General features: G+C 46.8%; 1 protein-coding gene across 6 annotated transcripts in view; it reads left to right on the forward strand.

The window, feature by feature from the left end:
- RGS6 (regulator of G protein signaling 6) overlaps window positions 1–17,845 on the forward strand; it is a 565,374-nt gene that overhangs the window by 466,283 nt on the left and 81,246 nt on the right. For all 6 annotated transcript variants that reach the window (XM_043556509.1, XM_043556506.1, XM_043556510.1 and 3 more), the window contains exons 4-8: window positions 1,499–1,549; window positions 4,889–4,995; window positions 6,204–6,255; window positions 11,650–11,714; window positions 16,080–16,156. In XM_043556509.1, the coding sequence (XP_043412444.1) occupies window positions 1,499–1,549; window positions 4,889–4,995; window positions 6,204–6,255; window positions 11,650–11,714; window positions 16,080–16,156 (352 nt within the window). The remainder of the gene's footprint in view (window positions 1–1,498; window positions 1,550–4,888; window positions 4,996–6,203; window positions 6,256–11,649; window positions 11,715–16,079; window positions 16,157–17,845) is intronic.

A 17,845-nucleotide genomic window follows, 5' to 3' on the forward strand; every position in this document is an offset into this window, starting at 1 on the left:
AGCTAGGAATCTATTCCAGGAGAGCTATGGGCAGACCAAGCCTCAGACCCACGCACAACAGGACTCAGACATCCAGAAATGTTGCCCTTTGCAGGCTGCTTTCCATCAAACATTCCATCCTGAGGTGACAAACCACGTTTGAAGATCAGCCCTGGTTTAAAGTGAGATGGTTGAGTGACAAAGGTGAATTGACCAGAAGTCCAGAACCTTCCAGAAATTTGGACTCCCCTACTCCCACGTTGGCTCTAGGCGCGACATTTTCAAAGGGAGGCAAACAAAAGGAAACATATTCAGAGAATTCTGACTAAAATGGCGAGGGTCTCTAGGTCATGTCATGGGAGAAAATAGCTGAGGGGCCCAGGCATGTGTCACCTCGAGGGAGGAAAACCTCAAGAAGAATGTTGATAGTATATCGGACAGACTCTCTCCAGAGCAAGAAGTCTGGGTTTGTTTTTCTATCATCAGAGGGCAAAACTAAGTCCAAAGAGAGGACTTCACAGAGGGTCAGATTTCTGTTCTGAAAAATCAAAGATGATTTCACTGGGACAGGCTGACTAGGAGGGAATCTGTAATTCCCAGGTACTAGGGTTTTTCCAAGTGGAGATTATGGTACCTCTTGTCCAGAGTATTACAGATGGGGCTCCTATATTGGCTAGGGTTGGAGTAGACATGCTTTAAAAGTCCCTTCCAACTCAAGATTTTATATTAGTTAAGGTAGAACTTGATGTCAAAACGAATAAATCCCAACTTCTGTGGCTTAAAACAATAAAGTTTATTTTTGAATCAAGTCAGAGCCCAAAATAGGCATCAATTTTTATGATTGTTCAGGATCCCAGGCTCCTCCCACATTGTGGCTCTGCCTTCCCCTGTGTTCTTGGGGTTCTCTACATTCAGCCAGCAGATAGGGAAGGAAAGGGTGTGGTGGGTCCCATGGGAGTTTTTATGGTCCAGGCCTAGAAGTGGTGTATGTCATTTATAGCCATATTCCATTGTAAGAACTCAATAGGAGCATTTTCATTTAAAATGGGCCCAATGAAAAAATTAGAGATTTGTTGTTGTTGTTGTTGTTGTTGTTGTTAAGAAACTGTAAGGTCACCTGTGTTAGTCAGGCCTTGTCAGTTAGGGTAGGGAGCTGAAGAGGCCTCCTCCTTCAGGAAATATCCTGGGGTTCAGATATAGTATAATTTCACCTAACCTGTCTCAGGGAAATCATTAAAATCTATATTTGCAGGAAGTTTCCTATAGATACTCCCTAGAAGTGTGGACACAAGATCATCCTGAGTCATCAAAAATGGATTTTTTGGAAAAGAGTGAGATTGTGACTATGGAAGCATCCCAATGGATAGACATGGTTAATTAGGATGGAAAATTGTCAATATTATCCAGCTCTCTGGGTGTGTGCTAATTGGAATTTGGGGATTCTTAGGTAAACATGTTTCTTCTGCCACAGAGTTAAGCATTCGTGATGTCTTCAGTTCAAATTGCTTTATCATTTCAGGTACTGACATTGTGCAATGGCTTATGAAGAACCTCTCCATCGAGGACCCAGGTATTTGACTCCAATTTTATCCTCCGTGGTATTGAAAAACATCCCATAAACAAGTTCCAAACCAGATTCTCCCATTCTCCTGAGAACTGGGCTTATAAATGTGAGTCTTGGGGCACCTGAGTGGCTCAGGAGGTTAGACATCCGACTTCGGTTCAGGTCATGATCTTGTAGTCCGTGAGTTTGAACCCTTTATTGGACTCTGGACTGACAGCTCAGAGCCTGGAGCCTGCTTCGGATTCTGTGTCTCCCTCTCTCTCTGCCCCTCCCTTGTGCATGCGCGCTCTCTCTCTCTCTCTCGCCCTCTCTCTCTCTCTCTCTCTCTCTCTCTCAAAAATAAATAAACATTAAAATAATAATCATAATAATAATAATAAATGTGAATCCCAAGATGTGGAGTCACTCTATTTGCAAATGAAATTAATTTATTTTCTCGACTGAATACCTATCTTTATAGAGCCAGCTCTTAAAATCAGATTGCCTGATCCACAATTAAGATGTTTAATTATTTGCTAAGACTCCTTCTGTTTCCTCCTTCTGCAAGAAGTGGAAGAATGATTTTTTTTTTTTCCCGAGCCTTAATTGTGCATTTCAATTAGGAAAACCTCACCAGAAAGACAACAACAGAATTCTGGCCAATAAAACAGTTTCCGAATCTGTCCTCCCACCAGAAAATCAGTAGTAAAATTTATTTTCCCAGCCTAATTAGAGAATGAGGGGTTTCAGAAAAGTGAAAATTCCAGATAAGCCAACCTTAGGATCTGTGTGTTTTTGTTAATGCGTTTTGGAGTTTATAGTACACTTCCTGTTTTAACTGAGTATCCTTGATGCCTGAAGGTCATATTTATCAATATCCAATATCCATTCATGTATTCTTATGTTCTTGGGGAGTAGACCTATCTGCCCTTAATTAAATGGCTTCCAATTGCTATGCGTTCTAAAGATTTTTGTTAGTGCCCTTTCTAGGTGTCCGACTTTCAGCTGTGATTCCTTGCTGTGGTCACGAAGTCAGCTCAGGAATTCCTATATTTTAATCTGATGCTCCTAAGAGGCTATTGACTACGAAACAATACAATTTACACAGAGTTCAATTAAATGTAGTCGCCAGAAATCCGAGTGCCAGAAAAGAAGTGGGTCATTCGTGGGAGGGACACTAGCCTTTTTCACCATCATGATTAATGGCAACTTCCGTGACAAGTGAAAATTCGTAATTCTGCTCAAGCTCTTAATCCACAGGAGGGAACCTGCGAATTCAAATCCTTTTAAGGCTAGAACCCAGATTAACTGCCCCATGCATTTCCCTCTTGCAGCCTGGACTTCTGATCGTCCGCTTGTAAAAACTGGGCTGAATGCATTTCTACCAGTTCAGTGGCACGTACTTAAAGTCAATGCTTCTTTTGTTATAATGCTTAACCGAAGGAGTACCATTCTTCGGGGTAGTCTTTTCTCTACCAATAGCACTGTTTTCTTACCCCTTCTAAAATACTCACTGTATTTCTAAGACGTATTATTATCATTAGTAGCGGTAGTAGTAGTGTGGGAGGAGAATAGGCTTCAGAAGTCCTCTGGCCCTGGTATGAGGAGCTTTCCCTGAAAGCTCGTGAATAAGCAAGATCATGTCTATGAAGGTCTCTTACACTCCGATGGCCTTGAGAGGACATCAAGGTGTCGGGAACCATTTAGGCTTCTGAGAAATGGTTGAGCAGGAAGAGTTAAGAACAACTCACCAGCTGGGAATACAAGGGTAGAAATGAGACAAAGCAAGGCCCTGGGAAGCCAGGCACATCCAACATCTGCCCCTCCCCTCACCCTCCCTCCCCACCTGCCATATAGCTAAACAGAACCACAAAGGATGAAGTGAGAGTTCCAGCTCCTAGGTCGGGGACATGAAAGTCACCCTCTTACTGGATTGTGTTCTTTCCTCCCTGGGGAAGGAGCAGCTGCCAGTGACGAAACTCTGCTTTTTTGCCGTCCCCATGATTCTCGAAGCATCTAGACTTTAAAAAGCAAACTGGTCATCAGTGAGCAAATAACATCCGACTTCATTCATTCTGACTCCACCAGTTATTTCCAAAAGAGAGGAGTTCTACATAAGTAAAACACTTGGATTAGATACAACCTCTTGAGAAGTTTGCAAGACAAAACAAGTTGCTTTAAAAAAAAAAATTCAGGGGGCGCCTGGGTGGCGCAGTCGGTTAAGCGTCCGACTTCAGCCAGGTCACGATCTCGCGGTCCGTGAGTTCGAGCCCCGCGTCGGGCTCTGGGCTGATGGCTCAGAGCCTGGAGCCTGTTTCCGATTCTGTGTCTCCCTCTCTCTCTGCCCCTCCCCCGTTCATGCTCTGTCTCTCTCTGTCCCAAAAATAAATAAACGTTGAAAAAATAAAAAAATAAAATAAAATAAAATAAAATAAAATAATAAAAAATAAAATAAAATAAAAAATTCAGAGCTTATGAAATTAATCATTCCTGGAGACTCCTTAAGCGTATCAATCACTTTCACATCCAAAAATTTGTTTTTAGCAGTAAGAGTACTTTTATATTGGTGGAGGATTATCACGCATGGTGGAACCATTTGGATTTGTTATTTTTCGTTCTCAGCTCTGCTCCGAATAGACACAAATTCTTACCTACGAGAATCTATTTATGGCTGGTGCTGAGTAACGAAACAATGGGCTGATTGTGGCAAAAACATAAACACTTCTGTCAGGTTGGCCTCCATCTGCTACTGCCCACTGCATTACCTACCCTTCCTCCAATTTTCTAAGAAAGTGAGGTTTTACTCTCTGTGCATTAGAGAAGGGTAATGCTGTCCTCCCTCCAGTAGGACTGTCATATCGGGGAATGCCATGGGCAGTGAGACTGCATGCTCATTTTGCTGGGGCTGATAAACATGATGAAACAGGCACATGAATCAGGGCTGCCGAAACCTACGGAGCACCAGGCACTGCTAAGCCCTTTTACATGAAGCATGTGTCTATACCAAAGCCCATGCTCTTGACCATGAAGCTACTTTCTTCTGCAAGTCTTGGGGAAAGTCAAGCGATGTCAGACTCTCAGAGCTGGGATCCAAATGTTGGTCCCAATGGTCCAAATGTCTGGGCCACCCCAGACACATGGTGGCCCTTCCTAGCCACTGATGCCCCAACCCCCACCTCCGGCCCAGTGCATTTATTTATATCAAAGGCTATCAGTCAGTCAGCCGATCAATCATGCAGCTATCTGGGGGTGATGACAGTTGGCTTCCGGTTGCCTTTCTGCCCTCCTGACTGACATTCCAGCTAAGGAGCCCTGCGTTCTGACAGCTTACTAAACACTCCTCTCTCTCATGCCCTGTCCATGCAGTTGAAGCAATACACGTGGGAAGCCTTATAGCTGCCCAGGGCTACATCTTTCCAATCTCGGACCACGTTCTTACCATGAAGGATGACGGCACCTTCTACCGTTTCCAGGTAGGCCTGCCAGCTCCTCCTCCTGAAGAATGTTCTCTTATTATCTGATCTCAGATTAAAACTACCTACAAAACTGAGGGTATTTAAGGGAGCAACCCTTACCTCCCCCCAACACTGGGAAGGCCAAACAAGCTTTTATCTGGGCCATTTGTTGTTGTTGGGGGGGTGGCACCTTATACACATATCTCCTCATTCAATCTGAAGAACAAACTTTTAGGGTTATATATATCATCCATTTGACAGATGAGAACACTGAGGTGCTCCGAGGCCTAATAAATCTAGGAGGTGGCCTTGATTTGAGTGTCGGTCAGCCTGATGGCAAAGTCCTTGATCTTCCTACTCTGTCATGCTGCCTTCCTGGTCTGAAGTTTCTGTCCACTACCTAACCCCTCCCACTCCTTTTCTCAGGTCCTGTTCTAGAGGGAAATGGGCCAGAGGATAAGAGGCTGTGTCAAGGTCAACACCAATGGAGTGGAGTTTTTTAGACAGGGTCAAAGGGCATTTTAGTCTGCTCTAGCTACTATAGCAAAATACCAAAGACTGGGTGGCTTACACCACCAGTGTAGAAATTTCTCACAGCGCTGCAGGCAGGAAGTCCAGGGTCCAGGTTGCAGCAGGTTAGGTCAGTGGTGAGAGGGCTCACCCAGGCTTTCAGACAGCCGCTTCTCACGTGGTGGAGAGAGAAAGCAAGCTCTCTGGTGTTTCCTCTGATAAGGACACCAATCCTATGGGATCAGGGCCCCACCCTGTGACCTCACGGAACCCTAATTACTTCCTTACTCCAAGTGCAGCCACCCTGTGGGTTAGAGTTTCCACATGTCGGTGTTAGGGATACATACTTCAAAGGGAGAAAAGGAACTTGGAGCTTGTGTTCCCCGGGAAACTGTGCCGGCCTGACTTTGGCATTAGACGTCTATTGTCTTGGGATAAGACATACTTGCCCTGTTAACGAAGTTTCTCATTTTCGCATTTCTTTTGCTTACCTTAGATGTCATTTCTCAATACCCAGATTGAAATGTTGACGGCCTCTGCTGTATTAAGACCAGGAGAGAGTTGGGGGGTTGGCATCAGCACAAAGGAGCCGGGGCAGAGCCTGTCACGGGGAGGGGTCCTCCCTGGACGCAGGAGAGGGTGGACCCAGGCCCCAGGCAGAGGAAGGCAAGTCCCGGTGTGCCTCTGAGTCCTGACATCTGTGCTCTTTTGCGCAGGCCCCGTACTTTTGGCCTTCAAACTGCTGGGAGCCTGAAAACACCGACTACGGTGAGCAGTGAAGAGGCGTCACTCCTGGGAGCGTGGACGACAAACGCTTGGTGTCTGGGTGACTGCCGCACAGAGAGGAGGGGTCGTTATCCTGCTCAGTCCTTTTCCGAGCGTTGACATGTAATAAGCTCCCTGTTCCACATAATGAAGAAAGGCAGAGCACACTGAGAGATGCAGCCTTTGGAGGGGAACAGGGGAAGGGAAGGAACGTTCCATCAAGCTGGCCAGTATGCTCCTTTTGTGGAGCCAGGGAGAACCAAGATAGTGACCGCTGACCACTCCCTTCTGGGGCAAGGTTTCAGGGAGGGCTGGATCAAGGGTCCACCCCCACCCCCACCCCAGCTCTTTCTATTCTCACAGACTTGTTAAGAGTTATGAATAATTCATTGGTGTTTTTGATAGCTAGAGAAGTTAGGCGGAAAAGAAGCTAGACCAGGGAGGAGTGTGCAGAAGTTACCTGGACTAGGAAATTAGGAGTGGGTGAGGTTGGGAGTTTGGCAGGCAGGGAGTTACCTCTGTCCAGGCAGGACAGAAGTTATTTTGTCTACAGAAGTTACCTTGTCCCCATACTCCAGATGAAGAACCTGAGGCTCAGAGAGGCCACAACCTCACACATAGCACGTCGTATTCTACTTCTCTGGATGCCCAGTCAGTCGTAAGCTCCATGAAGCCAGGGACTGGTCCTGCTTGCTCATTCTCATATTCCCCAGTGCATAGCACAGTTTTGCTGGCACTCAGCAAATAGTTGCTGACAGTTCTGGTTCTTTATTAAAGGCGATTGACAGATAGTAGAAGCATCAGCATTGGAACTCAGATCCGAGTGGCTTCAAGGCCCATGCTGACTGACGGAGCTGCTGAGGCAGTCCACAGTGGCTCTCCTTGGGCCTGGGGCACTTGGTGAGATCCCAGCTTCTCCCCAAGCTCTTTGCAGGGTTGCTTGCACGGGGAGACAGAGGCAGCTGCACAGAAGGGAGGGGCATGGGCAGCTGGGCAGTGATCAGGGAAGCCTGTCCGGGAGACCTTGTGATAAGCTACCCTGTCTGGATCACTCCCAACACCAGCAGGTGGGGAGCAATGCCGAGGACGGGGTGCAGACAAGGCATTGCCCAAGGAGGCTACAGTCGTTGTGTTTCCAGGTCCGGAGGACGGCCCTTATGCAGGGGGCAGGGCCCTCTGATGGTCTCTGCAGCTGTCTGCAGGGCACCACTGCGGGGTCCCTCTGGAACTGGGCTGTGCTCTAAACCACGTGATAAGTGGATAAGCAAGGCTTCCAACTCAGAATCAGAGCTACATTGGGCTATTCACAAAATTGGTTCTTCTGGGGCTGAAACGCCGCTCACAAAAGCCCAACTCGGAACTTGAGTAACCGTGGCTCAGTTCCATGCAGCAGCCGGGTGCCCTTGTGAATGTAAAAAATGATATTTTTACAGGCCGCAGAGAGGGGAGGAGGATGGCAAGACCAGATAACTAGACTCCAGTAAGATGAAAATATTTACTTGAACATGAGCCCATAAAGGTTAGGCCATCTCACACCATACACCCCAGGGCACTGGTTCCCTTTCTCTAGAGGGATTCTCCACGTCATAATTTGAGTAGAGTGGCACAAACAAGGGTAGGAATAACAATTTTATATCAGGCTTTCATTAAGGCAAAATTATTTTGAATTCCTGTGCCTCGACTTCGGCAAATCGGATGGAGAAGTCAAGGTGCGGGCTCCAAAAGTACTCACCAGCATTTACAAAGCAGTTCAGTCAGAAAATCAAAGTTTTCACCAAGAGAGATCTCAGCACAGCGGCTCCAAGATCAACTGGTTCCACTAGCTGTGTGATCTTGGCAAGTTATTTAACCTCTCTGTGCCTCAGAAATTTCCTGTGAAAATTAGAAGAATAATAGCACTCCTTTCCCAGTGTTGTTCTAGTAAGATGAAATGAAATGCCTGTAAGGTTTGGTGTGTGGCCCCACAGAAAGGAGCCAATAAAAAAAACCCATGGTGGTGGTTAGTGTTATTATCACTAAGGTAATGTTTCACAATATCAGTTCTGCGGGGGCCATCTTGCCAGAGAGGATGGAAAACCAAAGCTAAGGACTCAGGATAGGTATAATTTGGATTGATGAAGAATCAGACACTTTCATTCATTCTACATACCTTTACTGACCACCCACTCTGTGTCCGTTGCTTTGACACAGATTTGGTTAAGTCACAGTCCTACGATCCGAGCATTCCAGGCTGGGGGAGGCAGCGTGATGGGGAGGAAGAGGGTGGTGAGGAGTCCGATCTGAGTAGTCACAGGTTTCCCGTTGGTGACGAATGACTGAGAAGGCTGAATAGTTTGGGGAGGGACAGGTTTATAAAAAAAAAGCTGTCAGAGTCAAGGAGAGACATTGAGAATGGACGCAGCAGCTTCAGGGAGTCCCAACGATGGGGAATGACCTGGAAACGTTTCCGTCGTCCGTAAACTGAGGATAATCACGGGACATACCTGGATGGATGAATGAATGAATGAATGAGTAGATGACGTAGCAAATGTCATAATGGAAACAGCTCTGAACTAGGCCTCGGTTCTCATTCCGCCCCCACCACTAACTGGCCGATGGGTCACTCACTTCACCTCTCTGGGCCTTTGGTTTTCCCAGCTGGCAGCGAGGGGCCTGTACTGAATGGCCCCCCGGGTGACTTACAGTGCTAAAATCCCAGTGTACTAAAAAGCAGTTCAAGGGTATGAGGAAAACAGAGAAATATGGTTCCCTGGTTTAAGAGGTTGAGGTAAACAACATCACTCGTAAAGACAAAGTTTGAAGAGGGAGTCAGTTCTTTAAATACATTGAAATAGGATGAGGTCATTATTTTTTTTTTTTTTTTTTTTACTGCTTAGTTGCACATAGAGTATAGGAATCCATTCACTTCATAACATTTTTTTGTGTTTTCTATTTATATCGCGGTGAGATGCGGTGAGCTTGAGATGGCAGCGGGTCATCCGAGTGATGTGCCAGGCGGTGGGGTTGCCAGGTGTGAGGGCCAGGAGACAACGATTTCTCAATGAGGAATTAAATACCCAGATAAAACCAACATGGGAGCTTAAAGCAAGTCCCCCAGATGCCCAGTAGTAGGACTGGCTGTCATTGTCTGTGGTCGTTTGATTGGTCAGGCGTCACAGCAAGCACTGTTGAAGCCACTCTTGTCAGTGCAGACAAGCCCCAGGTTCTATGCCAAGAAAAGGTCCACTCAACAGCTACATTCTACCTCCCTAGGTGGGGTGAACAGACCCCCTGCCATGTGGCATTGGCCACAGAGGGAGCAAGCTGAAGTCAGGTGACCGTGTAGCTCGCGGTCATCAGGAATGGTACCAGCTCTGCATTCCACGTGTGGTGTTTTACTTCACAACCTAGCTGGCCCATTTTGACCCGGATGTGCTAGAAATGTCTCAGGATGCTTCTGCTTAAATAAAGCCCGTAGCCCAACTTGGGTTGCATTTTCCCGGGTTTTACATTTAGCAGTACAACATACCATCTGCGACAGCAGTGTTCAAAACAGCTTTCGCCTCCACTGAGCTGTGCTGCTCCTGAGTCAGGAGACCAGCGTGGTGGGGCTGGTGATATGTCAGGCTTCCTCTTTAGGTGGCTCCCAATTCCATAGGCTGCCTAAATGGTGGTCCAGGAGACCGAAGGAGGTATCTTATAATAGAGCAGACGCCCCTTCATCAGACATAATGGAGAGCTGTACCTGCCTGGCTCTTGCAAAAGATAGTCAACAGAGAATTATAAGAAAGAGATACATCCTTACCTGATCACTTCCTGTCAACATAAGCTATACAAAAGAACAATCATTCGATGGCTTTTTGAGATCGGACCAAAGACTCTCTTTGATTATGGGCCCTAATAATTTGAGTTTCTTTCTTAATTCAACCACACTCAAAACAAACCATCCAGTTTGGGCACCTTTGAAATGCATCAAGAATTTGAAAACACTTTGGAAGTAACCTGTATGTTGACCCCTTTCATATTCATATTATTTTCCCCCTTTTTTTTTCAGTTATTTCACCTCTACCAAACTCATTAGCAATTGTCTTAGCCCACTCTTCGTTATCAAGTTGTTCCAAACCATTCAACTGGGTCCTCATAGAAACAACTCTCTCTTTTCACACTAATTTCATCAGTGAAATGTAATATTTGGTGAAATTACATTATTAGAATAACAAGTGTGCCTGACATAAACAGACTTGTGAACAAGCACAACTGACTCTCATCCACATACAGCTCAACTGATGTGAGCAGAAATGTGAGCATACCAGAGCAGGCTGCCAGCCATGAGGTTCCAGCGTCTTGTAAGCTGCCATCGGCAAATTTTTCAGACCACATGGAGGAGGTTTGTTGATCCAGCAAGGAGTTAACTAGCTCTCCTAGTATAACTAAGTTGTCAAACCACAGGCCAGCCACAGGTCCTCTCTGACCCTGTCTCCTGGCCATCCTATTGGTCACTCATACCATTCATCTATTGTCTTCCCTGGATCATTCTACTTGGCACTGGAGAAGGAGGGAGATATTGAAGAAGCAGGGCTATGGAGAGGAAGTGATGAAGGCATGTGTGAGAAGGAATCCTCTGGCAACTGAGGGCCAAGAACCCTTCTTTAGCTTGGGAAGAGAGACCCAAGATGTCCACCATTTCCACTGTTTATTCATTCCACCTGGTAGGCCGGCCCTGGTGCTAGGTGCAGGGATTCAAGCTGAGTAGGACACAACCTCTGCCCTTGAGGAGCCCTCTGCCTAGAGCTGGGGACAGTTTGGTAAATCCATGATTACAGTGCACTGGAATTAAGTTCCATGGGTGAGGATGAGTAGACGCTATTGGGAACACTGAGCTGGGTCTTCCAAGATTAGTAGAAGGTTGCCAGATGTGGAGAACACGTGGGCAGAGGAGTAGAACTGAAGGGTTTGGTAGCCTCACATGCCCAAGGGAGGCAGGGAGGGAAGAGGTTGGCAAGGTAAGGAGACTGGAGCTTAAAGAACCAAGCACGCCACCCTACGGAGCCTGACTACTCTTCTGAGGTCACTGAGGAAGCAATGCAGGGAGTATAGGCAGGAAGGTAACATGATCTTTTTTGTGAAAGATGACCCTGGTGGGGGATGCTTGGGTGAACAGAATGAGGAGGGTGAAAGGGAGCAGTCAGGACTAGAAGATGGAGTCCTCCTCCAATCCTGACCTTTAAGGAAGATTCTTGGAGGGTAGGCATCATGGCTTCCACATGGAAGGATGTTCGGCTCAGTGCAGCACCGGACTCACAGGGAGGGCTGGCTGGATGGCTGGGTGGATGAGCGGATGGACAGACAGATGGGTGGATCTGTGACGCCACCACACTGCTGGGTCTGCACGTGTTGTAATTTCTCTTCTTCCCTCAGCCATCTATCTCTGTAAGAGGACAATGCAGAATAAAGCGAGGCTGGAACTGGCAGACTATGAAGCAGTAAGTATGGTTGTTTTGTAGCTTAGGTGTGGGAGGAGAGTAAAACCCTATCTGCAGCTCTGTTTCTGCTTCTCTCTCCTTTTTTCTCTCCCTTGTTCCTTTCAGGCGGTGGAAAGGAAGTGTCTTTTATTTCCCCTCCTTGTTCTCACCTCCTCTACCCATGCAATAAAATTGCACCTTTATATGAAGAGCTCTCAAAACTCAGCCATAAGAAAACAAACAGCTCAAAAATGGGCAAAGGACTTGAACAGACACTTCACCAGAGAGGACGTAGGATGACAAATAAGCACATTAAGAGATGTTCAACAGCATCAGCCATTAGGGAAACAAAGATTAACTCCCTGGGGAGACTTCTGGGGGTAGAGTGGCTAAAATGAAAAGTACTGATAATGCCAAGTGGGAATGCAAAATGGCACAGCCACCCTGGAAAATGGTCTGGCAGTTTCTTACAAAAGTAAACATATACTTGCCACACAGCCAAGCAGTTCTACTCCTAGGTAGGCACCCCAGAGAAATCAGAACTTCCGTTCACACCCTAACCCTGCTGACAGCACCCCTGTTTGTGATGAGCAAAACCTGAAAACAACCCAAGTGCACTTTAAGAGGCGAATGGCTAGGGGCGCCTGGGCGGCTCAGTCGGTTAAGCATCTGACTTCAGCTCAGGTCATGATCTCACAGTTCGTGAGTTCGAGGCCCGAACGGGCTTTCTGCTTTCAGCACACAGCCTGCTTCGGATGCTCTGCCCGCCCCCCCCCCCTCTCTGCCCCTCACCTATTTGTGCATGTGCTCTCTCTCTCGCACTCTCTCTCTCTCTCTCTGTCTCAAAAATAAATAAGCATTTTAAAAAAAGTTAGAAGAGGTGAATGGCTAAAGAAACATCATTACGTCCCAACAGTGGAATTCTTCTCTGTGGTGAAAAGGAGTGATTGTTGGTCCACACAACCACTTGGATGTGTCTCTGAGACCTCACACTGAGTGAAAGAAGCCAGTCTCAAAGGATTACAAACTGTGCGATTCCATTTCTATGACATTCTCATAAATACAAAACTATCATGAAGGAAAACAGATCACTGATTGCTAGAAGTTACGGGGGGGGGGCGGGTAAGATGTGGCTCTAGAGAGATAACACAGAGAGTTTTCTGGGGGTGATGGAACTATTCTGCATCCCGATCGTGGTGGGGGTTCTGAGAATCTGATCTATACGTGTGTTAAAATGCATAGAAGTGTGCACCGAGAGGAAAAAGAGGGGGCGGGTTCATAATATGAGAATTTTTTAAACTTACTATGTGATAATTTTGTAATGGCATCACCAAACCCACCTCCCTTGTGCTTGGCAGTAGATGTAGAATCTAAGGACCAAATTCAACCCGGAAGATAAGATACGTGTCAGATGGAAAGGGTGTTCTCTCCCAGCTTTCCTTCTGCACCACCTTCCTTCACAAGATGTGACCCCTGCAAAATTCAGAGGCCCTGCCGCATGCGTGCCCATTCCCATTTAACACAGCCAAGGCACAGAGAACTTGACGACTCAGATGCTATTTTAAATATTGCAAATTTATGGTTACAGGATCTCTCCCCCCAAACCAAACTTTATTGCGCGTCACAGAGAATCTGGGGAACTGCCCAGATTTTCACGTGCCCTCCAGAAGGCAAGGGAGTTCCTGAGCCATCAAGTGACTGAAGGGCTGGGGGGGTGGGGGGTGGGGAGGAGCAGCAGTGGAGCAGTGAGGAGTCCTTCCCCCATAAACCAGCGTTAACAGGACTTCCAGAGTCTTCTTTCCAAATGTCCCTCTTGCACCGTCTCAGTCTCCCACAAGCGTGAGGCCCTCTGCATCAGACCTTGTCGCTCTTGGGTACCTGTGCACAAGCCAATGGGGAAACAGTACTGGAGAACACAGTGCAGGAGTTGACCCAGGGCCTCGGGACCTGGCCAAAGTGTGCTTATCAGCGAGAGCCATTAAACATAAATATGTTGTGGCGAGGGGGGGTGGTGCCTGGGTGGTTCAGTCGGTTAAGCATCCAACTCTTGATTTCAGCTCAGGTCATGATCTCACAGTTTGTGAGGTCGAGCCCCACATTGGGCTCGGCACTGAATGTGGAGACTGTTTGGGATTCTCTCTCTCGCTCTCTCGCTCTCTCTCGCTCTCTCTCTCCCTCTCCCTCTCTCTCTCTCAAAAATAAACTTAAAAAAAAACATAAATAGGTAGGAACATCATGATCTTCCCAAGCAAACCCGACAGTGGCTGTTCTGTGGATCTGAGCATCCTGTTCCTGTCCCCTCACGTGTCAGCTGTCACCCCTCTCTCAGAAGACCACTGGCCTATTTTTGGGCACCCACTGTGAGGCGCTACATCCCTTCCCTAACACAACCTACCGGAAAGACCCAGCCTGCAGAAACAGGGGGCCCCTCCACCCTCTGTCTCTCTCCCCTGTACTTTCCATGTTTTAGAAAAAAAAAGAAAATTGTCCATGTTTAGAAAAACAGAAACGAGACAGCATCAACTCCTGATATATTTTATCCAATTGCCTCATCTCCTGCCATAGAATGTTCTACTTTGGTATTTGTAAAGAATATGGCATTAAGATGTTCTTTCGGGTTGAATTTCTGCCTAAAAGTGGTTAGATATTTTTTTAAAAGAATTTCTTTTCAAAATTCAGTAATTTTATTCATTTTTTTTCTGATGGCATATTCTCTGTAAAACCCAAATTCAAACAGCAAAGAAAGGAGAGGAAAGAACCTGCAATCCTTCTCCCCTATCCTTTTTCTGCACATGCATTTTTTTCTTTAAAAAAAAAATCTGAATCATACCCTGAACATTGTTCAGTAAGCTGCTTCTTTCCCTGATCATATACTGTAGTATGTTGAGAGCCTTTCTATTATCAGTAATAATATCCACGTTATTGTTTTTATTTTTATTTGTTTATTTTTGAAAGAGAGAGAGAGAGAGAGTGAGCAGTGGATGGGGTGAAGAGAGAGGGAGACACAGACGCTGAAGCAGGCTCCAGGCTCCAAGATGTCAGCACAGAGCCCGACGCAGGGTTTGAACTCTTGAACCATGAGATCGTGACCTGAGCCAAAGTCGGACACTTCACCGACTGAGCCACCCAGGCGCCCACGTTATTGTTTTTATTTTTTATTTATTTTTTAATTTTTTTAAGGTTTATTCATTCTTCAGAGACAGAAAGACAGAGCGTGAGCGGGGGAGGGGTAGAGAGAGAGGGGGACACAGAATCCGAAGCAGGCTCCAGGCTCGGAGCTGTCAGCACAGAGGCCGACACGGGGCCCGAACTCACAGACGGTGAGATCATGATCTGAGCTGAAGTCAGACGCTCAACCAACTGAGCCACCCAGGTGCCCCATTAATGGCTGCCTAGTATTCCATGGCATGACTGTGTCATAATTTATGTCACTGCTCCCTAATTGACGTTTAGGCATCACGGCCTTTGCTTCCTATGAACAGTGGAAAAATCAAAGGAACAGTTATTTTGAGGTACTTGTACACTGAGCCTTGGTAACAACTGAGTTTAGGTGTGTTGATCTTCAACTGAAGCTCTTTTTATATTAATAATCCACTAATGAGGGTAATCAATTAGCGTTGGCATGAGCTCTATGAAAATACATAGCATAATGTGGGCTCTACCCTTGCATTCCATCAGAATTAGGTGGCTCATTAGGGGACCTGTCAAACACCCCCTCCTCACTGTCCTTTTGTGCCACCAGGTAAGCCTACAGACTTAGAGAAAAGGCTTCTCCCCTCTTCCTCTAAAGGCAACCCTAGATGCCTTTTCTTTCTTCCTGGTTTTGGCTTTTCCTTCACAAACATCACAAATATAGACACTCCCTTTTTTCTCGCTTTTGACCCCAAACTCTCAAAGGCATGAGTGCCAGGTCATCAGGATTCTCATTTCTTGCCACCTTCCTGGACCCGTTTGCTGGAAGACAAGTCCTGAGAAATCCATTCTTGGTTCTCCTCATGCAGATGTCCAATAGGCTGCAAAGAGTCCCCTCGTCCCTTCCCCAAATGTGGCGTGAATAGCCACAAAGCCTTCTTCCTGTCTTCAGTGGCCTTGATGACAGGCGCTATGTGAGTTGTGTTCTTGTAAAACACACAAGAGAAGAGGAATCAGGTGAACCACAGAGACTTCAGATTTAATGGGGGTGTAAATGAATATTAATTGTCCTACTCTGTACAGCAGGGTCTGGTGCAAAATCACATTGGGTTCACATCCAGTGGATTTAAAGTGGGGGCTCTGCCGCTCTGTTGGGAGTAACCAAAATAGATGACTGCTTTGTAATAAGCATAGGTGTCGATGTGCAAACTTACAAGGATTAATGCCTTCTCGTTGATTTTCATTTCTCATTAGGAAAACTTAGCAAGACTCCAGAGGGCCTTCGCAAGGAAGTGGGAATTCATCTTTATGCAAGCAGAAGCACAAGTGAAGTAGGTGAACTTGACAGAGACCCTGGGAAAGTGAAAAAAAAAACCTCTCTGGACTATGGAGGTGGTGTGAGATTGGTATTACCAAGGCGGGGCATCCTTCCATGGCCAGCCAGCTGTGGTCAGACGCTATCATCTCACATGAGGGCAGCAGAGTAGAAATCAAGGTCAAGATGGATAAATTTCATCTTCGTCATCAATGGCACTCTGAAATAATTTCAAAAGTGTGTGTTCTGGCAAACAATGGGCTTGCTCCCCAGCGTAGAACTCTGGTTAGAAGATGTCCCTATTTCCTGAAGAGATTTCCAATTATTCTTCTGTGCTTAGGGGCTGAAAAACATCAGACCCACTTTTCCTGTAGGTCTGGAGACTTTGTCTTCAGAGGAAATCATGTTGGAGTTTTAGGGAGGCCAACCCCTCTCCCCTTTCCCCCAGGGGAGGGGTCCAGAACCAATCAAAAATAAGGCACAGAAGTCAGACATTGGAGTCCAACGTGTTAGGATTATTACTGATACAAGCCAGTTTATAGGGCATGACTTTGGATCTGTGACTACAGCTCTTGACCCTGGAATTAAACTCACCCATGCTGGGCAGAGCTGGATATCTGCAGAACCCCCCACCCCAGCTCAGAGTCGACCCCTATAAGTTCACTGTGTGCGGAGTGAACAGAGTGCCAGAACATAGGGCCTGGCAAGGACCGACCTGAGCTTTCTCAGTTTCTTCTTTCAGATCGGCCAGTAAAGTTAAGGCCCTCTTTCTCCCCCGGAGTACAAGAGATGAGAGACTAGCTGGAGTGTTTTCCCCACATGTGTCCCTCCCAGGGAGTAGAGTGGAAATCCCTTCCCCTCTAAGGAAACATGAGAAGTGGGCATTAAATGTCCCCCTGCCGACAAACATTCTTGTCAACCAGATCCTTTCAGTCCTGGGAAATGAACCTGCTCAGGTTGGGTTCTTTCTGGCCCTTTCCAGCAATGGTCTCTGATTTTGCAGGGAGTGTTAAGAGATGGAGGAGGGGGATGAGAAAGGGACCCTGAGCTAGGCCAAGGCAAGCACCTTCTCCCTGAGCAGCCCCCCGTGGGTCCTCAGAGGACCCCTTCCGCACTCCATGGGCACTGTTGCAGCCCCATCACCTGGGCTGGTTCCCGGCTGTGCGGGTGAGCCTTGATCACAGGTGTGGTCGTAGTTGGAAATGACCCGACGTCTTTGAGTCCAGTGGCCGGCACGGTGCCATTGCTCTCGCCCTCCCTCTGCACTCTCTGGCTTTCCCCTCTGCCCATGAACTCACACGCCTGCAGAACACCCTGGTGCTGCCGGCAGCCTAGGAGGAGGTGGGCACCAGGCACCGGATGCTGAGCTGTGACTCTGCAGCCATGGTGGCCCCCGAGGAAAGAGCAAGTAAGAGGGTGGGAAGGAGGCAGAATTGAGCCTGTGGACCCAGAAGCCACTGGGAACCAAAGAGGAGCACTAATTTGCACTTTCAGGATCACACGGCATCGTGTGTTAAAAAAGGAGGGGAAATCGTCACTTTGTACATATGTGGTCTTTCTCGATTAGCTTTTCCGATTAACTCCCGACTACTTTATAATTGTGGGCCATTGAAGTACCCCGTAATTATCACAAAAATCACAGGATGATTATGGTTTATTTCAGATCAGTCAACTAAAGTGTTCCCAAGAGAGCCAAGAACCAGAA

The sequence above is a fragment of the Prionailurus bengalensis genome, chromosome B3 (genome assembly GCF_016509475.1).
Source record: "Prionailurus bengalensis isolate Pbe53 chromosome B3, Fcat_Pben_1.1_paternal_pri, whole genome shotgun sequence".
NCBI classification, from domain to species: domain Eukaryota; kingdom Metazoa; phylum Chordata; class Mammalia; order Carnivora; family Felidae; genus Prionailurus; species Prionailurus bengalensis.